General features: G+C 44.5%; 1 protein-coding gene across 1 annotated transcript in view; it reads right to left on the reverse strand.

Moving 5' to 3' along the window:
- The window catches only part of Mal2 (mal, T cell differentiation protein 2), a 30,082-nt gene extending 16,898 nt beyond the window's left edge, over positions 1–13,184 (reverse strand). Inside the window, exon 1 of the mRNA XM_006982390.4 lies at positions 12,950–13,184. Within this exon, the coding sequence (XP_006982452.1) occupies positions 12,950–13,081 (132 nt within the window). The 5' untranslated portion in view covers positions 13,082–13,184. The remainder of the gene's footprint in view (positions 1–12,949) is intronic.
- Positions 13,185–17,789: the final 4,605 nt, after the last annotated feature.

Raw genomic sequence — 17,789 nt, forward strand, 5'->3', positions numbered from 1 at the left:
TAAAAAGAGCTGAGCACAGTGAGTTCCGTGGGGTGGGAGAGGGGAACAGCAATGTAACAGGAGGGATCCCGAAAGGTGGGCAGCAAGGCAGATTTGAAGTCAGGCTTAGGCAGGGCAGCTAAAATGTACAAGAAAGAGTACGGGTTAACCGCTCTATCAAACTCAAAATTATAGCCTTTCCCGCACCTGGAGCTTGGAAAAGGAAACTTGGTACTTAGAGAAGAAGTGATCTGATTGGCCTCATCTGTGGTGTGTGGGCAGCATGGCAACGGGAGGGGAAGGAGGGAATGAGTGCTGGTTCTTTCTTTCTCAATTAACTCCACCCACACACCAACCCTAGGCATCATGTGTTTGTTCTCCTGATGGGCTAGCTTTGAATGACAGTGGATGAGTGCAATTCAGCTCCCATTTAAGTGAATGAGCGGATGACACAATTAAACTCATGTTAGATAGCCATTTTCCCCACTTCAAGAGTATCACTGATTGGCACCTACAAAGCCCTGGGTTCGACACCGCCCCCCCCCCATTCTCACATATACAAAAAGAATAGCTTGCTGCTGTAGAGTTCACTCTGGCTTTGACTCATGTATCTCTTCCCTTCTTCACCATTTCCTTTCGATGAAAGTTACCTTTCCTTCTAGGTGTCTTAACCTGGCTTCAACATAATAAAAGGGCTTCAGGTGAGAATGCCTGCGCTCGGAATACTGGATTCCAATTCTGGGCTTCGGTAAACTTGGAACGTTTCTCAAATAAGTGATAATCACTAGTTCCCCTGTTTAGTGGTGAGAGTCATTCATGCTTTTAGGAATGAACAGCGGACCACTGAAATGGTTAAAATCTGAGGGAGATGAACTGATAAAGCATCCTGGCAACAAGTGTGCATACTGCAAAGAAAGGTATTAAAAATGCCACGGTGCACCCACGTTCTCATCTTGGATCTGAGTCCACATTCTGACCTCAAGTCTACCTCTGTCCACTGGAGCTCCCTGGTGTTCTGAAAAGCGTGATAATTATGTGTAAAATGTGCTTTCACTTAAAATTCCTGTAAGAAACTACATCAGGGCTCACAGGTTTCAAGCCTCAAACTCTAACAAAAGACTTCTCCACACCCAGGTAACATAAAGCAGAAAACCTTCTAGAAGCATTCATCAGCTTCCTTGTAGCTGGCTGTCCTCATCTTCTTGGCCCAACTTTATAGGTACCTGGCACAGGTGCTCAATTACGTCCTGAGGTGAAGTTATTAATTCGTTACTTGTGATGCTCTGAATGTGCATGTTCTGCAGGCTGTCTTGGGTGGCTGTGGAATCTTTAAGAGGTGGAGCCAAGTTGGAAGAAGTGGGTCACTACAGGTCATGCTTTGAGGGTCATAGCCTAGTCCCCTTTCTGATTTGAGCTCTCTTTTTACTATCCTGTTAGAAGAGCTCTGAGGAGCCTCAGTTATACATGTCCATGGCTGTGAACTCCACTGTGCCTTCCCTGACATGATGAGCTGTACCCTCTCAACCTGTGTGCCAAAGTAAATCCTCCCTCCTTTAAGTTGCATTAGTGAGGTATTTTATTATCACTGCTATGGGAAAAGAAATTAATACGCTACTCGTTTCTAAAACAACAGACATTTTGGTGGTTGAAAACGTTTGTCTATTACATTTGGCCTATGTAAACTAGAAGGGTATGGCTCGACTAGAGCCCTTCTCCCGTAAGAAAACCAAGGGGGTGGATATTCAGCTACAGATCACAGCACCCTGAAGCCTCACAGTTGAAGCTGAAGCATGTTTTCCCTAGAAACCGTCAGCTGGTAAAAACACACAGCCCCACAAGAAAACATGGTCCTGGCAAGGACACAACATTTGTGATTCTGGCTGTGTGGATTACAGACATCTCAACCCATCTCCTATTTGGATGGTTCTCCTATGTTCCCAAAGAAGTCATTTTAACAGATATCTCTTTTCTTTTCAAAAGACACTGATTTCCTGATGAACTGTTTATTTTTTTTAGCACATTCTCTGACATTTTAACTAATAACTTTCCAACCAACTTGATAGCTCCACTTTTTGCATACATACTATTGTCTTAAGTAAAGGGGCTAATTTCTATGACAACTGACTTTCACTAATGTTGGGAAGGAGACTAGAGAAGAGGACACCAATCTTTTTTCTTTTAATTTTTTTTATTCATTGTACATACCAACCACAGATCCCCCTCTCATCCCTCCTTCTGCTCCTTCCCCCCTCCCGCCTCTGTCCTCCACTCCTCCTTCCCTCCTCCCCTCCTCCAACAGGGTAAGTTCTCCCATGGGCAGTAAGCTAAGCTGGTACAGTCAGTTGAGGCAGGACCAATCCCCTCCCCACTTTATCAGAGGAGGACATCAATCTTAAGAGACAAATTATCGGACCTAATACCCCTCAGAGAAAACTACTTAATTGTTTAGAATTTTCTGTGTTGTCCTGTCATCAATACAACTGGCCATGCCATCTCTCTTCTGCAGGAAGACTGAACCAACAAGCTTGGGGGTGGAGAAATAACAGTCTCCAAGCGTGACTTACAGAGTTTGAATATGAAGTCAAAGGCAATACAATAACAGAAATATTAGCTAAGATTTATTGGGTTTTTATGGCCAAGTCTTTTCTAAGAATTTTATTTTTATCAACTTGATCCTCACAGAGCCTGAGAGATATTATGAGCCCCCTTTTACAGGGAAGTTAGTTGAGGGGCAGAACTCTTAGTAACTTTGCCAAAGTCACACAGTTAACAAATGTTAGATGTGGGATTTGGACTTGGCACTGGGTTCCAGAGCATATGCTTTTTTCTGTAGCTGGAAGTTTCTCTAGTCCCACCCAAGCAACGTTGCAGAAAAACTTTGGGTGACTGTCCAGGCAGCCAGCTGTCTCTATCATTTCTAGAATTATGGAACGTGCTTGCAATGCACTTCCTGTTTACTCAGGTAATATTATATCCTTCTGGGGTCTTTGATGGAGCTGAAGACTAGATAGTTATAATTTTCCTTAGTCATGATAGAAGATAAATTAGATATAAAACTTTAGACTCACAAAAATAGGATAGATGATAGAATATTTCCTAATTTTGCCAAATATAGACTAGATATAACAAATTCTTGCTTGATAACTGTTCTATTATATGTAATTTTACTATGTTAAACTTAAAACCTTCCTTTTTTATTAGACAGAAAAAGGGAAGTGCTGTGGGATGTCTTGCTGTATGCTGTGAACATGTGTTGCTCTGATTGGCTGATAAATTAAGCTGCATTGGTCTATGGCAGGGCAGGATGGAGCCAGGTGGGAAAATCCAGGAGAGATAGTGAGAGAAGAAAGGAGAGTAAGGGGAGATGCCAAACCGCATCCAAGGAACAACATGTAACGAACGCAGGTAACGCCACGGAACACGTGGCAATACATAGATTAATAGAAATGGGTTAATTTAAGATAAAGGAGCTAGGTAGCAAAAAGCCTGCATAGGCCATACAGTTGGTAATTAATATAAGCCTCTGAATGATTATTTTATAAATGGCTGTGGGAAGTCAGGGCTGGGCAAGATTGGAGAAACTTCCAGCTGCTTTTCTACCTCTTTAAAGTGTGTAGTGTTCATTCTAGATTTAGATTTCTATCAGCTTTCCAAATGACTGCCTCAAGTCATGGAGAACTGGCCAAATGGTAACATAGTGAAGTTTCATCCAGAACTTCTGAACCCCTCACCTACTTGTTAAATGCTTCTGTTTTGGGGGTGCTTATTTACTGGGTACCTGTTCAACATTATAGTTATAAAAGAAGTTTAATATACCCAGAATTTAACACCTACATAAGAAAGAATCTATAATTAACTCCATGTTACATACAATTTATATTCTAAAAGTTTTTTTTTTTTTAAATTGGAAACATACTTATGTTAAGAGATACAATCTTGCCGGGAGGTGGTGGCGCACGCCTTTAATCCCAGCACTCGGGAGGCAGAGCCAGGTGGATCTCTGTGAGTTCGAGGCCAGCCTGGGCTAGCTACCAAGTGAGTTCCAGGAAAAGGTGCAAAGCTACACAGAGAAACCCTGTCTCCAAAAAACCAAAAGAGAGAGAGAGAGAGAGAGAGAGAGAGAGAGAGAGAGAGAGAGAGAGAGAGAGAGAGAGAGAGAGAGAGAGAGAGAGAGAGAGAAATACAATCTTTGGCTGGTAGACACCTTGACAAGACAGACCATAAAATGCAGTTCATTTACAATGTAGCTGTGCCTGGGGGTAGCCATACTAGAGATTCTGGGTCCTACCAACCTCAAACTTCCTTTTTTCTGGAAATGCTTCTTTCCCAACCCTTTTCTCTGCATTCTAGCCCATCATCTCATCCTCCACACACAAAGAACTAGGTGCACTTGTCCATACATCTGACTAGCATACAACAAAGTGCTGTATAGCTGACCTATGGTAGCACATCTTTCAGAATTCTCTGGCTGGAATCCATCCTCGGAGTTCCTGTGGTTACTGATGCATGTATCCTTTTGACCATTTACAACACCTAGATTGAAATCATAGATTCGCATGCCTATCACTCACTGGGCTGTGAAGTCAGAAATGGTGACATTTCCGTAAATGTTTCTGAACACTGGGAACCCAGGGGGTACTTTCTATATAAGGTGTTCAGTTGTGTTCTGCTACAAAGGAACAGAAACCAATCAGTGGGCAATGAATGGTTCGAAAGAAAGTGCTAGAAGTGTAACTTCACATCCCAGGGATGCATGGCTGTCTGAAGTCCAGCCTATTTCCTGGTATGTGATGGATGTCAAAAACAGGTAAGGAGACTACCAAGTAGAAACATGTCCTCCCCAATTTTCTGGTGACTGTAGCAATGAGCACCACCTACTATAAGATCTTTGGATGCTGGAGGAGAAGGTAATGGAAAAGCAGTCATCTCTTGCAAACATACCTCACCAGCACCAATTTTCACTCTTCTTTTTCCCCATTTGCCCAGACACCCTCTTAGCACTGAAACAGTACTTTTGACCAGGCTAGCCTCTGAGCACCTGCCATCTTGCTCGCTAACTATACTGATCTCCATCCAGATTGCTTCTTGATTAAGCCAGGTACAGGCTACAGGCTATAGACCACACTAATCTCAAGGTTCAAACAAGCAAGATTTGTTTTGTTTGAATTAGGAAAGAATGAATTCTGGGAAGCAACAGTAGAAAAGGCATATGTAGACTTTGTCTATGAACCCAGTCTGTTAATTGCAAAAATAATTTTGACTTTCTGCTTTGCATTTGACTTCCATTTGTCAGTGCTACAAAATTATACCTTCACCTCATCTGACTCAGACTTCTTTGTCAGTTTTCTAAATAGCTAATGCAAACCCTAAAATAGAAAGCAAATAGTGTGGAAGAGAAGTGAAGTTCTGGCCTCTTTGCATTTGTATTTATCAATCAATCCCCTTGGTTTCTGAAATGCCCTTTCCATGTATGTAGGTGACTCCCTATCATGTAGATTAAAAATGCCTGTATGCCAATGTCCTGGCAAGAACTGGGCAGGCCACTACCTCCTTCCTTTCTTTTGACTGTCTTCCTTCTGAACGTCCTCATACACAAGTTAAGAATGCCAGATAGGGTTGCTATGAAAGGAACCAACCCTCTTCTATAAAACAAGCTCAGGAGGAATTCAGGTCAAACTGTGTAACTGGGAAAAATATTAGCGTTTGCAGTCATAAAGAGCATCTCTGCTCCTAAACTGCTTCTCTCCACTTGCCAGTTCTTCTAGAATATTCTTACACACCGTTTGTACTATAAGCCAATAGCATAGCATTTGCTGACTTCTGTATGTGTGTCATTCAGAGTACACTGGCTCGATACCTGCTCTTCATCACTGTAGGTCCTTTTAATTTAGTCCCATGCCAGCAGATATGTCAAGTCTACAGTTCTTACTACCAGGCACATTTTTATACAGCAGCATAAACCAAATCTCCTCCCCTTGACCTTTCCCTTTACAGCTCAAGGTCAATCCTTTCAGAAAGTTGGTTCAAAGTCTTTACATTTATTTCATATTTCCTACAGGGCTGTGAGTCAAGGAACATGAATGCTGAACAGTGAACTCTGGCAGGGGCACTGGCTTACATTCCCTTACGGAAAGGTAAAGGCTCTTTTCCTGTGATTAGAGATTGTTAACCCATAGGCACAGGCGGAGAAAAAAAAAGTCTTTTGTACAGGTGTACAGGATAAAAACCCATCTAGAGAGGCAAGCACATCGGCTGCTAGGCCTTCTCAGTCTGTTTCAAACTGTCTCTTTGCAATCAAAATCTATTTTCTGGCCAAGGAAAGAAAGTGCTATATACCAGAACATTTAGATGTTAGTCATATTATATTCAAAGACATTGGTTGAAAATAACTGGAAATACCTTCCAGAGTTCCCTGCATGACTGCACTTGCCCCCACCCCCTCCCCTCTTTCCATTAGCCTCCCCTTGTGCTCTCAGATACATCTTATACTTCAACCTCGTCTAGTATCACTTGAGAGAGCATCCAAGTTCATAGTCAGTTGACTGGCGAAGCCTCATTTTTTTTCTCCTTTATTTTTTGTAGCCTTCTTTTCCTTGCTTTTATTTCTAGGTCTCACCACATCTTATCTAAACTATAGTAACAGTAAGACACCGGTTCTCCCCCCCCACACACACACACACATGGATCTCCTGGCCTTTTAACTTTAATCTCTGTGTTTTACAAACCAGTTTCAGGAAAGATGTCTAAGACACAAGTCTGACCATCTCAAAGCCTGACCTATTTGTCAGCCAACCACAGCCTCAGTTTTGCCAGCAGTATCTTCCTCTTACCTGCCCCCCCCCCACTCCGTCTTCTCATCAGTCATGCCAAAATGCTAACAATTGCTAGAGATTTTATGGTATGGACTGATCTCTTTCTTTCTTCTTCTAAATCTCTGAGGTTTACGTATGTTCTCTTTTCTACCTGGAATTTTGTCTCATTTACCATTTTAGGTGAACCTCAAATGTTACTACCCCATGTAAGCTCCCTGTTCTAGCTCATTAGTAGCCAAATGTTCTATTTCTGATAGTATTTTCAGAAGCCGACCTCAGCATTTCACAAAACTGTGAGTGCTTTTTGACTTTTATATCCTGAAACACCTTTTTTTTTTTTTTTTTTTTTTTTTTAAGACAAGGTCTCCTTAAGTATTCCCTGGCTGTCCTGGAACTCACTGCATAAACCAACCAGCTTCAGATTCATAGAGATCCACCTGCCTCTGCTTTCTGAGTGTGGAAATGAAAAGCATGCAACATGCCTGGCCTACACAACTGCTTTTAAGGGCAAACACTACATATTAGTTATCAGATTCCCAGGGCATAAAGAGAAGGCCCAATAAACAGTATGTTTCTTAATATGTTATTATGTTAAATAAAGGGAAATGATTCTGGCACTGGAACACTGCAGTTAGTTGGAAAATGTCTTCTAGAATTCTTCTCATAAAGAGAAATCTAAACAACTAATTTGAAGGTGTTTTCTTAAACATGGAAGCTGTGAGATTCACTGAATAAATCAACATTATTGTTTTCCACAATTAATGGTATTGTGTTTGATCTTCCTGAACACATTTTATAAAGTAATTTCATTGAGAACAGGGCCCTAAATATCTTGTGTAATCCGAGAGTAGAGATACCCTGATATTATTACAGCTAGGCCTGGACAGAAAGTGCTTTGGTGGTATTTCAATTTCATGACAGCTTTTCTTCCCCAAATAGAAGTAATTTTTTGTTTTGTATATCCTGTTAACAAGATTATGTAGGCTTTCGGGTGATGAGGCATCCAAACAGTTTTGTACACAGTCTGTGGTCGATAAACATTCCCTCCGGAAACACCGAGAGGATTTGAAAGTGCTAATGTTTTGTTCAGGAGAATCAGTGTGGGTATTGTATGGCGCTGTGCTAGTGTGGACAGCCTTGAGTGTCAGACCTCAGTGTTCCCACTGTTGGAGACAGGTTCTGTTTTCTAGTTCACTGTTGCCTAGGTGGGGCTCTCTGGCCCACGAGGTTCCAGGGATTCTACTGCCTTCGCATCCCCTCACACACCAGAGCAACTACAAACATAAACTACCATGGAGGAGGACAGCTTCTCAAGAGTCCTGGGGACTTGAACAGAAGTCCTCATAATTTTGCAACTCATTGGTCCTTTGTCATGGACCCTGAAAATGATAATTTTTGGTGTTAATGTTTTCAGCCTTATCTAAAAGGCTTGGTTTTGCAATATGAACCTTGTATTAAATTCATACAGATAATATGGTAAAGATACATCAGGTAAGGATAGCTGGGACCAATTTGATCCCGAGAGAATGTTGGGCTTCTAAGACATTTCCATTTGGAAGTTTGTCTTCTTGGCACAAAATGGCCTACTGGGCAAAGAACTGCCCTTGCCTTGACGGCTGACAGTACGAATGCAATGCTGTCCTTCCTGGACAAGCGGGACACAAGGAAAGTGACCACTGTACTCTGCCAAGACAGGGTAAGATGGTCTTTCAGAATTCCTGCTTCTGAAAATGGTCTGTCAGATACTCTAGGCCTGTAGCCAATTTGAATGCACCAATAATGCTGAGAAACATTAGGTGACTGTCCAGGCTGCCAGCTGTCTTAGTCTACTCTTGCAAGATTCCCGAAAGTTGCTTGCATCCATCTACCATTTCTCAGGTACCATTATCTTCCTTCTCAGGTCTTTGATGTGGTTGAAAACTAGATAGTTGTAATTTCCTCAGTTATGATAAAAGATAATTTAGATATAAAACCTTAAACTCACAAATATAAGATAGATAGGACATCTTCTTTAGTATTGTAACTGTAATTCTTGCTCGATAATTGTTTTGTTATATGTAATTTTACCATGTTAAAGTTAAAACCTTACTTTTTAAAAAAAAAAGAAGAAAAGGGGAAGTGCTGTGGATATCATTCTAAATAAATAAAACACTGATGGCCAGTGACCAGGCAAGAAATAGGTTGCCAGGCAGGAAGTAGGTGGGACAAGGAGAGAGGAGAATTCTGGGAAGCGGAAGGCTGAGGGGAGAGACACTGCAGCCACCGCCAGGACAAACAGCATGTGAAGACTCTGGTAAGCCACCAGCCACGTGGCAAGGTATAGATTTATAAAAATGGGTTAATTTAAGATAAAAGAACAGTTAGCAAGAAGCCTGCCACGGCCATACAGTTTATAAGTGATATAAGCATCTGAGTGATTATTTTATAAGTGGATTGTGGGACTGCGGGGCTTGGGGAACCTGGAGAGAAGCCCTCCAGCAACACAAAACCGAGGGGCTGGCAAGTTAGGAAACCAATGGTAGAATATACCTATCTCAAAAAACCATATCATGAATGCAAAATTGGTGGCAGGCACTGTATACAGAGAGTCATGAGTGCATGTAGTACCAGAGACTGGGATTAAATTCCTTGAGCAAAGTTAGTATGAAAACTGAATTCCAAGACCACAGTCTCATTAGCTGAGTCTCCTACTGGTAGATGAAACCATCCTCACTGAACACAGTTCGCATAGCTTCAGAGAACAACATGACACAGAAGGAAGAAATTCTGGAGATAAATGGATTTCAACGGAAGGTCAAAATTAAAAAGGAGTTTAGAGACACCCAGAAACATCAACAGAAGCTAAAATAATTGGTTCCAGGCTGGAGTTCACTTTGTATTTGAGACTGTGCCTAGGGAATCCTCACATTTAATTTACAGGGAGAATAATTTCTGAAGTGGGAGTCTGTGACTTAGAAATCAAAATTCCTAGGGCAATTGTGAAACTTAGGGATGAAGGTGCTTCAGATGAATGACTTAGCTCTTCTCTGCACATCATTGGAGTGGGCATTCTAGGCAGAAGACCACCAAGGCTGCTTGCTGGCTACTTTCTTAATCCTATGATCCAGTATCACGAAGCATTCCAGAAGGATGGGGGCCAAGAAGGAACTGTTGGTTGGGCTCAAAGTGGGTTCTCATTTCCCTGAGGTCACTGGTTTCATTGGTACATTTTGATCCTCCCCATGGGGAGAGGTAACAGGAGGTTTGGGGAAGAGGTAAAAGATACTGCCGACTTAAACTTGGAAGGATTTTTGGCCATAAAAATAAAAATTAAATGTGGGGCTAGAGAGGTAGCCCACTCAATAAAGCTTTTGCACTTCACTCCAGAGGTGCCTGACTTCAATCCCCAGGCCTCACTTAAGAAAAGCTAGGTATGGTGATGTGTGATCTCAGGGCTAGACAGGCAGGGCCAAGCTGATCCCTGGCTAGCCAGCCTATTCAACTTGGCAAGTTACCGGCCAATAGGAGATCTTTCTCACCCTGATCTCCATGACCAAAACAGAGTTGACAAGACAGTGAGATGGCTCAGTGGGGAGCAGGGCCTGACCTCGGGCCTGTGAATCTGAATTTGACCCCTGAAACCCACTTGGAAGTAGAGAACTGACTCCTGGATGTCATCCTCTAACCTCTGAACAAGCACTGTGGGGTGAGCATGGCCCCCCCTTCCCTCAATAAACAAACAAAATATAAAAAAAGAAATGGTGGACAGTTCCTGAGGAGTGACAGGTTGTCCTCTGGCCTACATATGCACTTGGACATACAGGCATGACACACATACCCCCACATGAACTGCACATGCATGTACACACACACACACACACGTAAAAGTGCAAGTCCAAATGGCTTCGTGAAGAGACTCTATTTTGATAAGAGTCTGAGCATATGTCAGGGGTAGGTAAGTTGCCAGAGAAGCAGAAGTTTGAGAAAGCAGGAAGCAGGCTATCTTTGCTTATTTGAAGTGTGTGGGATACTTCCCCACACTTCCAGGATCTAATCATCTTATCCATCCTAACAAACAAAAACATTCACATTTGTGAGAAAAAAAACCAAACTCTTTATTTCTCTGTTCGGCAGAGCCTGGCTCGAAGGCTGTATCAGTGGGTTGCAGCTATTCTGTGTATTAGAATCTCCAGGGAACCTTTAAAAAAAATTAGCTGACTCTGGGTGCGCCCCTAGAGATTCTGGTTTAATTAGCCTGGGCTGGCAACAGTACTTTCCGAAGCTGCCAAGTTATTAAGTACAGCAAGAGCTGAGAACTAACTACTGTGGTAGATAGGAAAAGGAGATAGGGAGCTGGGTGGTGTTCAATAAGTCACCTCTTTGGTGACTCTTAGTTCACCTTCAGAACTACAGTGTTCCATAAAGTGTGGCCTATCCACAGGTGGGTCCTGAGTCCCATCTGATTTGGTAACAGGTGGGTAAGACATCTGTGCATACATTCCATGTATGTATGCATATATATTCTGTGTGTATATGTATGCAAATTATACTGTATAAATATATTGGAATAAATATATAACCAACATATCAAATTTGAGATTAAATGTATACTGCTGCTGAGGTTGGGGCTAACTTCTAACCAAAGGTTAGGCAGTGAGTCTCTGTATATGGATCTTCTGTAAATTTCAGGATAAGTAGGAAGTAAGCGAAGACGTGGGAAGAACTCCTGAAAGAGGAAGCAAGCACGTGGAACTTGAACATGGCAGGAAAGGAGCCCACAATCTGCGAACTCTTTCTCGCCAAAGCTTCCTGTGTTAAAGGTTGTGTCCGTCTTTCCACAGCCAGGAGGCTGGTCCAATGCCATCTCTCCCTGTTCCTCTCATATGGATGCCTGCGACTCATCTCAGTCTTATTCCTACGCTTCTGAACTGGGCTCGAACCCGAACCCGCACCGGGGCCCTCTAGCCTCAAAGTTACTCTGAGACCACAGCTGCCATAGCCTGTGACTCACTCGGGTCTCCTCTTTCAGATTCAAATCTGAGCTAAACCTAAGGTGGCTTGGCTACCTAAGCATAATGGAGCAGAAAACCAATGCTCACAAGGTTTTCAGCTCCACAGCACAAAAGGGAAGCCAGAGTGACCCAGATCCAGGTTATGCAAACTCACAGGAGAGGATGAGTGACATGAAAACCCTAAACGGAGCAAACAAAACCAGCCTGCAGGAAAGGCCCTCCCTGCCTTGCTAACATTTCTTTCTATTTGACATTCTCTGGGCATGATGCAACCTCAGTTGCCCAATTTATATTTACACATCCCCCACCCTGGTCCACAAGGAGCTTCAAAAGCTCCCAACTCCACAGCATTCCTTTCGTCGTTAAGTTCAAGTGTCTAGTTCAACACGGTTTGCAGGGCAGGCCTGGGACACCAACTTTACTCGGGCCAAGGAAAGTGTTCTGGGAAGGTTGGGGGTTCTCAGGTAAACTGGAAAAGGGCAAGGTGCAAAGGCGAGAGCTGTAGCCGACACCCCGCATTTCCACTTCCCCCTACCGTCCTCACACCCACTTGATAACACACTGCCAACTGCACTTACCATCTCACCTTTCTCCCTGCCCTGTTCTTCCCCAATCCAAAGGGCATTGACGACGGGCAAGGGTGAGTCCGGTGAAAACCATACCCAGGTTTCAGCCTCCTTCTCCTCCCTTCCCTGGCGCCTCCCGCCCAGGCTTTCCACATCCTAGCCGCTTCCTGGCCACCCAGGCATCAGTCCACCTTTGCACCACCCAACAAAATGGCAGGTTAGCGACAGGAGGGGGGGCGGGCGAGGGCGCTGGTTCCTCCTCTAGCCAAGCGTAGACCCTGTCCAAAGCCGAGTCCCCAAGACTTCTCCAGGCGCGACCACCCATCTCCTGCCCAAGTCCTTAATCTTGGGCCCTTTGCCTGCTCGCTCTCTAAGGGACATTTCCATTCCAGGCCGGGCGAGCAGGTGTCCGCGTAACAGGTGCCAGGCAAGAGGCCCCGGCACAACGTGGAGAGCACCCCGAGACCGTCGGCAGGAAAAGGCCACTTCTAGAGGAAGGAGGCTGAAGGAGGGCGCCGAGGGGGCCAGACCAGGTTGGGGGCAAGGATGCTGCCTGTCCCTGCTCCCGGGGCTAGATCGTGCTCTGCGCTACCCCACTTACAATCTCCAGGCAAACGAAGGCTCCCGAGTAGGTCCGCAGGATATCGGGGCCGGCGGGCAGGGTGACCCGGGGCGCCGGGAAGGACACCGCGGGGTTCGGGGGCGGCGGGACTGCCGCTCCGCCGGCCGACATGCTGCCGCTGCTACGTCTCCGCGCACAGCCGCCACCGCCTCCCGCGCGCGTCCCGCCTCCGCCTCCCGGGCTTGGCCGCCGCCGCCGCCGCCGATCCGGTCCGCGGGCCCCGGGCGTGCCGAGCGCGGAGAAGGCGTGGCCACGGGGGAGCTGCCGACAGAGCCCCGCCCCGTCACGTGGGCGCAGGTGAGCGCGCCTCCGCCCTGGCACCCGCAAGGGTCACCCGGACAGGTGCGGTGCGCTCCGGTGCCAGCCCCGCAGCTCTCCTCCGCTCTTCAGATCACCTGCTGCCCCTGCGCTCAAGGTTCAACGAGTCCCACCGGCCCATCCCACCCCAAGTCTCCCAGCCGGTCCTCACCCACTTTCCCCAGTTGGGCAGGAAGACAGAGGCTGTGACTCAGAAGGCGAACTTCAAGTCGCCAGACACACCTGGAAAGTGGGGTACCTGTCTTAAAGGGGACCCTAATGGGATCTTAAACAGGCCATCAGGTTGGAATCGAAGGCAGTGGGTCCCCGGAGGGCTGCTTTGAGTCTTTCCTGCTCTGTTCCGGTAAAATCACTAATGAGGATGTCCACCAATGATGGACAGAAAAGTTCAGTGCACAGGAAGCACACTTTAAACTGTAGGCAGCTTGTAGGACGGCAGCTACTCTTCCAATTTTGAGATCTATATCATCGCTCTGACTACATACGATGTTACTCACAATGTTTCCACACAGACACTTCATTTCACCATCAGACACGGACTTTAGCCACTGCCTTTTAACACTTCGCAGATATTAAACAAAACAAAACAAAACAAAAAAAACCCAGGATGTGATGTATAAGTCCCCTGCTTCAATTTACCTCCCTGCATCCCCATTGTATTCTTGGGTTTCAGTGTCAACGTTCTGTAAGTGGGATAAAGGAAGGGACATTTCTCAAAGATCATCTGAAGATAAGTTAAATTACATACATCAGCACACACGTAGATCAAGTGGGGAAAAAAAACAATAGCTGACCCGGGCATGGCAGCACATGCCTGGTATAGCAGCCCATCATAGGATGAGGCCAGAGGATTGCCCTGAGTTTGAAGCCAGCATAGGCTGTAATACCAGTAATAGGACATTTAGGGATACCCAGGAAGACCCAGTCAAGTATCAAGAACAACAATCAAATGTATGCATACCTAGCTGTAAGATGTGTCTATTATAAACATATGTACGTACACACACACACACACAGATACCACACACACACCGATATCAGACATTCTCCAAACTGAGTCTTGTTCTGTGCTACCAAGTTTAGCTCTTAAAGGGTGCGTTGCTTCCTGTATGGATTGTCAGCAGGTTTTACTCTATGTCTTTATTATTTTAATGATCGAAACTCCTAGGTGTGGTGGTGGCAACAGGGTAAAAGCCACAAAGGAGGGTGTGGATGAAACCTTTTATATGCGTCTCCTGTCACCCACACCTGTTAGTCACCACTTTCTGGCATTTTGAGTGTGCTGTTTGTCGAATAGGAAACCTCAAGTTTTCTGCATTGGTCTGTTTGACCAATGGACTTGTCTGTGCCCAGACCCTGATTGGCAAGAAATTTTTATTTGCTGCCTAGGGAGCACTTAGATTATGTACAAATGTGAGGCCACCTCAGAGACTTTGTTATGGAGATGCTCAGTGACAAGATATCGGAAGTATTGTGGTGAATGAACTTGAAATGACCTTGAAGTGTCCAGACCCATTCGTGATTTCAAGTCTCAGATGTGTTTATTTTAATGAAGAGAAAGCTTGCAACTACATCCTTTCCAGCACATACCTTGCCATGTTGTTTTTTCCTGCCCGTATCTACTTTGGTTTCCAGTTTGGTGAGCAGGATGAGGGAGGCTGATGTGCACCTCTCTTCTACTATAGCACATCTGCTCAAGAAAAAAAAAATTGAATGCTTTTCTGGAATGGGTTCCCTTCTCATGATTGCTACCTATATCTACCTATATTGAGAAGAGTTTCCTCATCATGATGCCAATACCTCTAGCATCCTTCCCCTCCCCCACTCCCAGTTCCTTTTCCATAAAAATTGACCCTGATTTCTTAGTAGTGTCATCCTTCTCTTCCATTTCTGTGACGCCCCAGCACATCTTACTTTGCTTGAAGATTCTCTCTGAACCCCCTGCTTATTTGACCGTTATTGTTTATTTTTTTCTTTTCATCATTTGCCATTAGCCCTCTTGTAATATTTTGTGGCTGAGTCTTGCTTCACTTGCCCAGGTTGGCCTCAAACCATGTACTGTCGCCTCACCTGCTTGAACAGCTGGAATTGTAGGGATGCTCTTTCTCACCCCACTCAATGTCCACTCTGTAACGCCTGTGCCGGTCCTGTTTCTCAGCACTCTGCTGTCTTTATAAAGAGTCATTCCATATGGAGCCATTTTACCACCGGGAATTGGGGAGCACCACACTTTCTGCTGGACCCTCCTATTCATCTAGGTCTCCTTCCTTACCAATTCCTTGGTTTCCAGCAGTTTCTCCTGCCTCTATTCTCTGATTGGCCCACTTCTGGCATTTCTGGCTTCTCTAGCCAGCCTGCGCCTTTAGGAGGGAATTTGATAGCACTTGCATTAGTTACACACCCTGCTCTCTACCTTGTCTCTTTCTTTTCTTTTCTCTTCATTGTTCCATGTTTCTCAGCCTGTGTCCAGTCCAACTTCTCCATCTGCCCTCTCTGTTATTATCACACTTCCCAGGGTTACTGAAAGGGCATTGGAACCGTGACTACTTTTGGTAACTGGCCTTTGTTGGACCTTATGGATTCCTCTATCCCACCCCATTTTTCTTGGTTATTATTCCATAGCTTCCAGCTTCTTTCCTGGTCTAGTCCTTGTGCCTAGAACAAGTAAACAGTGTTGAATAGATGAAAGCAAATCAAGACCATTCAGAACTTTCTGACTTCTCTTATTGTTCAAGGAGTTTTGGAACATCTAGAACATTGAAAATACTGTTGTTGATCCAGTTATCTAGGACAAACCACCTGGGTATTTCTCTTCACGGTTCCTTCTCATGCCAAAGTTTTATTCAGCTACTGTTGTGAAATGGCGTGTGAGGGGCCTTGGTGGGTTTTAGCCAAGGAGACATGCCATGCAGGTGACAGCCAAGGGGACATGGTGGAAAGTTACTCACACCATGCAGGCACAGCATCCATGTGGAAAGTTTTATTATTAAAGGGGGAGGGTAAAGGGAATAGAGAGAATGATGGGAAGATAGATAGATAGATAGATAGATAGATAGATAGATAGATAGATAGATAGAGAAGGAGAGAAAGGAATGCAGAGGTGCACACAGCCTTGTGAAGGGAGAGAGGAGAGAAGAGGAAGAAGAAGGGGAAGGGATTTTTTTCCTCTTAAAGGAGGCTTTACATAGGATGACATCAAGATGCTGGGCGGGTCCCCAAGGGGTGGGCCTGAATGACAAAGGCTACCAGATCTGAATTTTACTCCTGATGATGTATCGACATCTCCTCATTCTCACTGTTTCTTTCTGCCTCACAGGACACTACTTCTCACAGTGAACACCCTGCCCATTTTAACTTCTTACCTGTGTACTGCATTCGGCCATCCAAATGATTTCTAAACACAAAACTGATCACAGTCAACCCTCTACTCATAACCACACTAGAACCCCATGCTTCTCTCTGGGTCAATTCCAAATGCCGTGGCATGCAAGTATTTCCGTGACAAGGCTTCTGATCGACATTCTCGGCTCCCAGCTCTACCGGCCCACTTACACTTGTAGTAACTGCCCTGTCCCCAGCCTTCCCACACATTCTTCCTTCCAGTAGAAGATCCTTTCTTTTGTCCTGCTTCTACATTCTATAAACTCTTTCCTAGAAGATCCTTTTGGTGACAGGGGCAGCACTTGCTGGCAGCTTTGTGCTGCCCAAGGTTTCACAGGACCTGTCCCTTCCTGTGTGTTCCCATAACTTGTTGGGCTTACTCTTTCCATTACCTGCTGAACTACGGTGCTGTTCACTGTCTCCTATCTCTTCACTAAAGTTGTGTAACAGGATATTAATTTCAAAAGTTCAGTGGGGGGCACCAGGAAGTGATGAGTATCAGGTATCAAGGTGACCTGTGTATCAGACTGTCCGAGGTTTAAAGTGGGATTGATGGCAAGCTCATTAGACAATCTGTGAACCGCTCACTTCTGCTAGGAATATTTCAATCTCAAGAGTAAGAGGGTTTGAAAAGAGCTCTATTTGGGGAAGAAGTGGAAGGATCATGCTTCCTTTCTCTTCACCACTCTCTCTGTCTAATTACAGGAAGTTGTTAACGTTTAGTCACCTTGCATAATGCCAGTTCAAGCACAGCCAGCCCACCTAGTGAACTCTGCACTGATTTCTCTCTCTCTGCTTCTTTGTCTTTACTTTCTTTCTTCCTGTTTCTTTTCATAGTCATATTTGAAGTCCATCTAAGTTTTTCGTTTCTTTCTTTACATTTCCTTCTGAAAATTAATCTTTTACTTTCCCTTTCTCTTTTTTGACTTTCCAATTTCTACTTTCCACTCGGTCTTCTGTATAAATGTCTTCTGTAGAAAGCTTTCCCTCTGTTTCCAGATTTCTGAGTACAGAAGCCAGCGACATCTGATTTCTACTCTAAACAGGAGAACCAACATTTGCTAAGCTGAAAACAAGGAACCAACTAAGATCAAAGAGAAAATTATTTGAAACCGTGGGT

This window comes from Peromyscus maniculatus, chromosome 20, assembly GCF_049852395.1.
Source record: "Peromyscus maniculatus bairdii isolate BWxNUB_F1_BW_parent chromosome 20, HU_Pman_BW_mat_3.1, whole genome shotgun sequence".
NCBI classification, from domain to species: domain Eukaryota; kingdom Metazoa; phylum Chordata; class Mammalia; order Rodentia; family Cricetidae; genus Peromyscus; species Peromyscus maniculatus.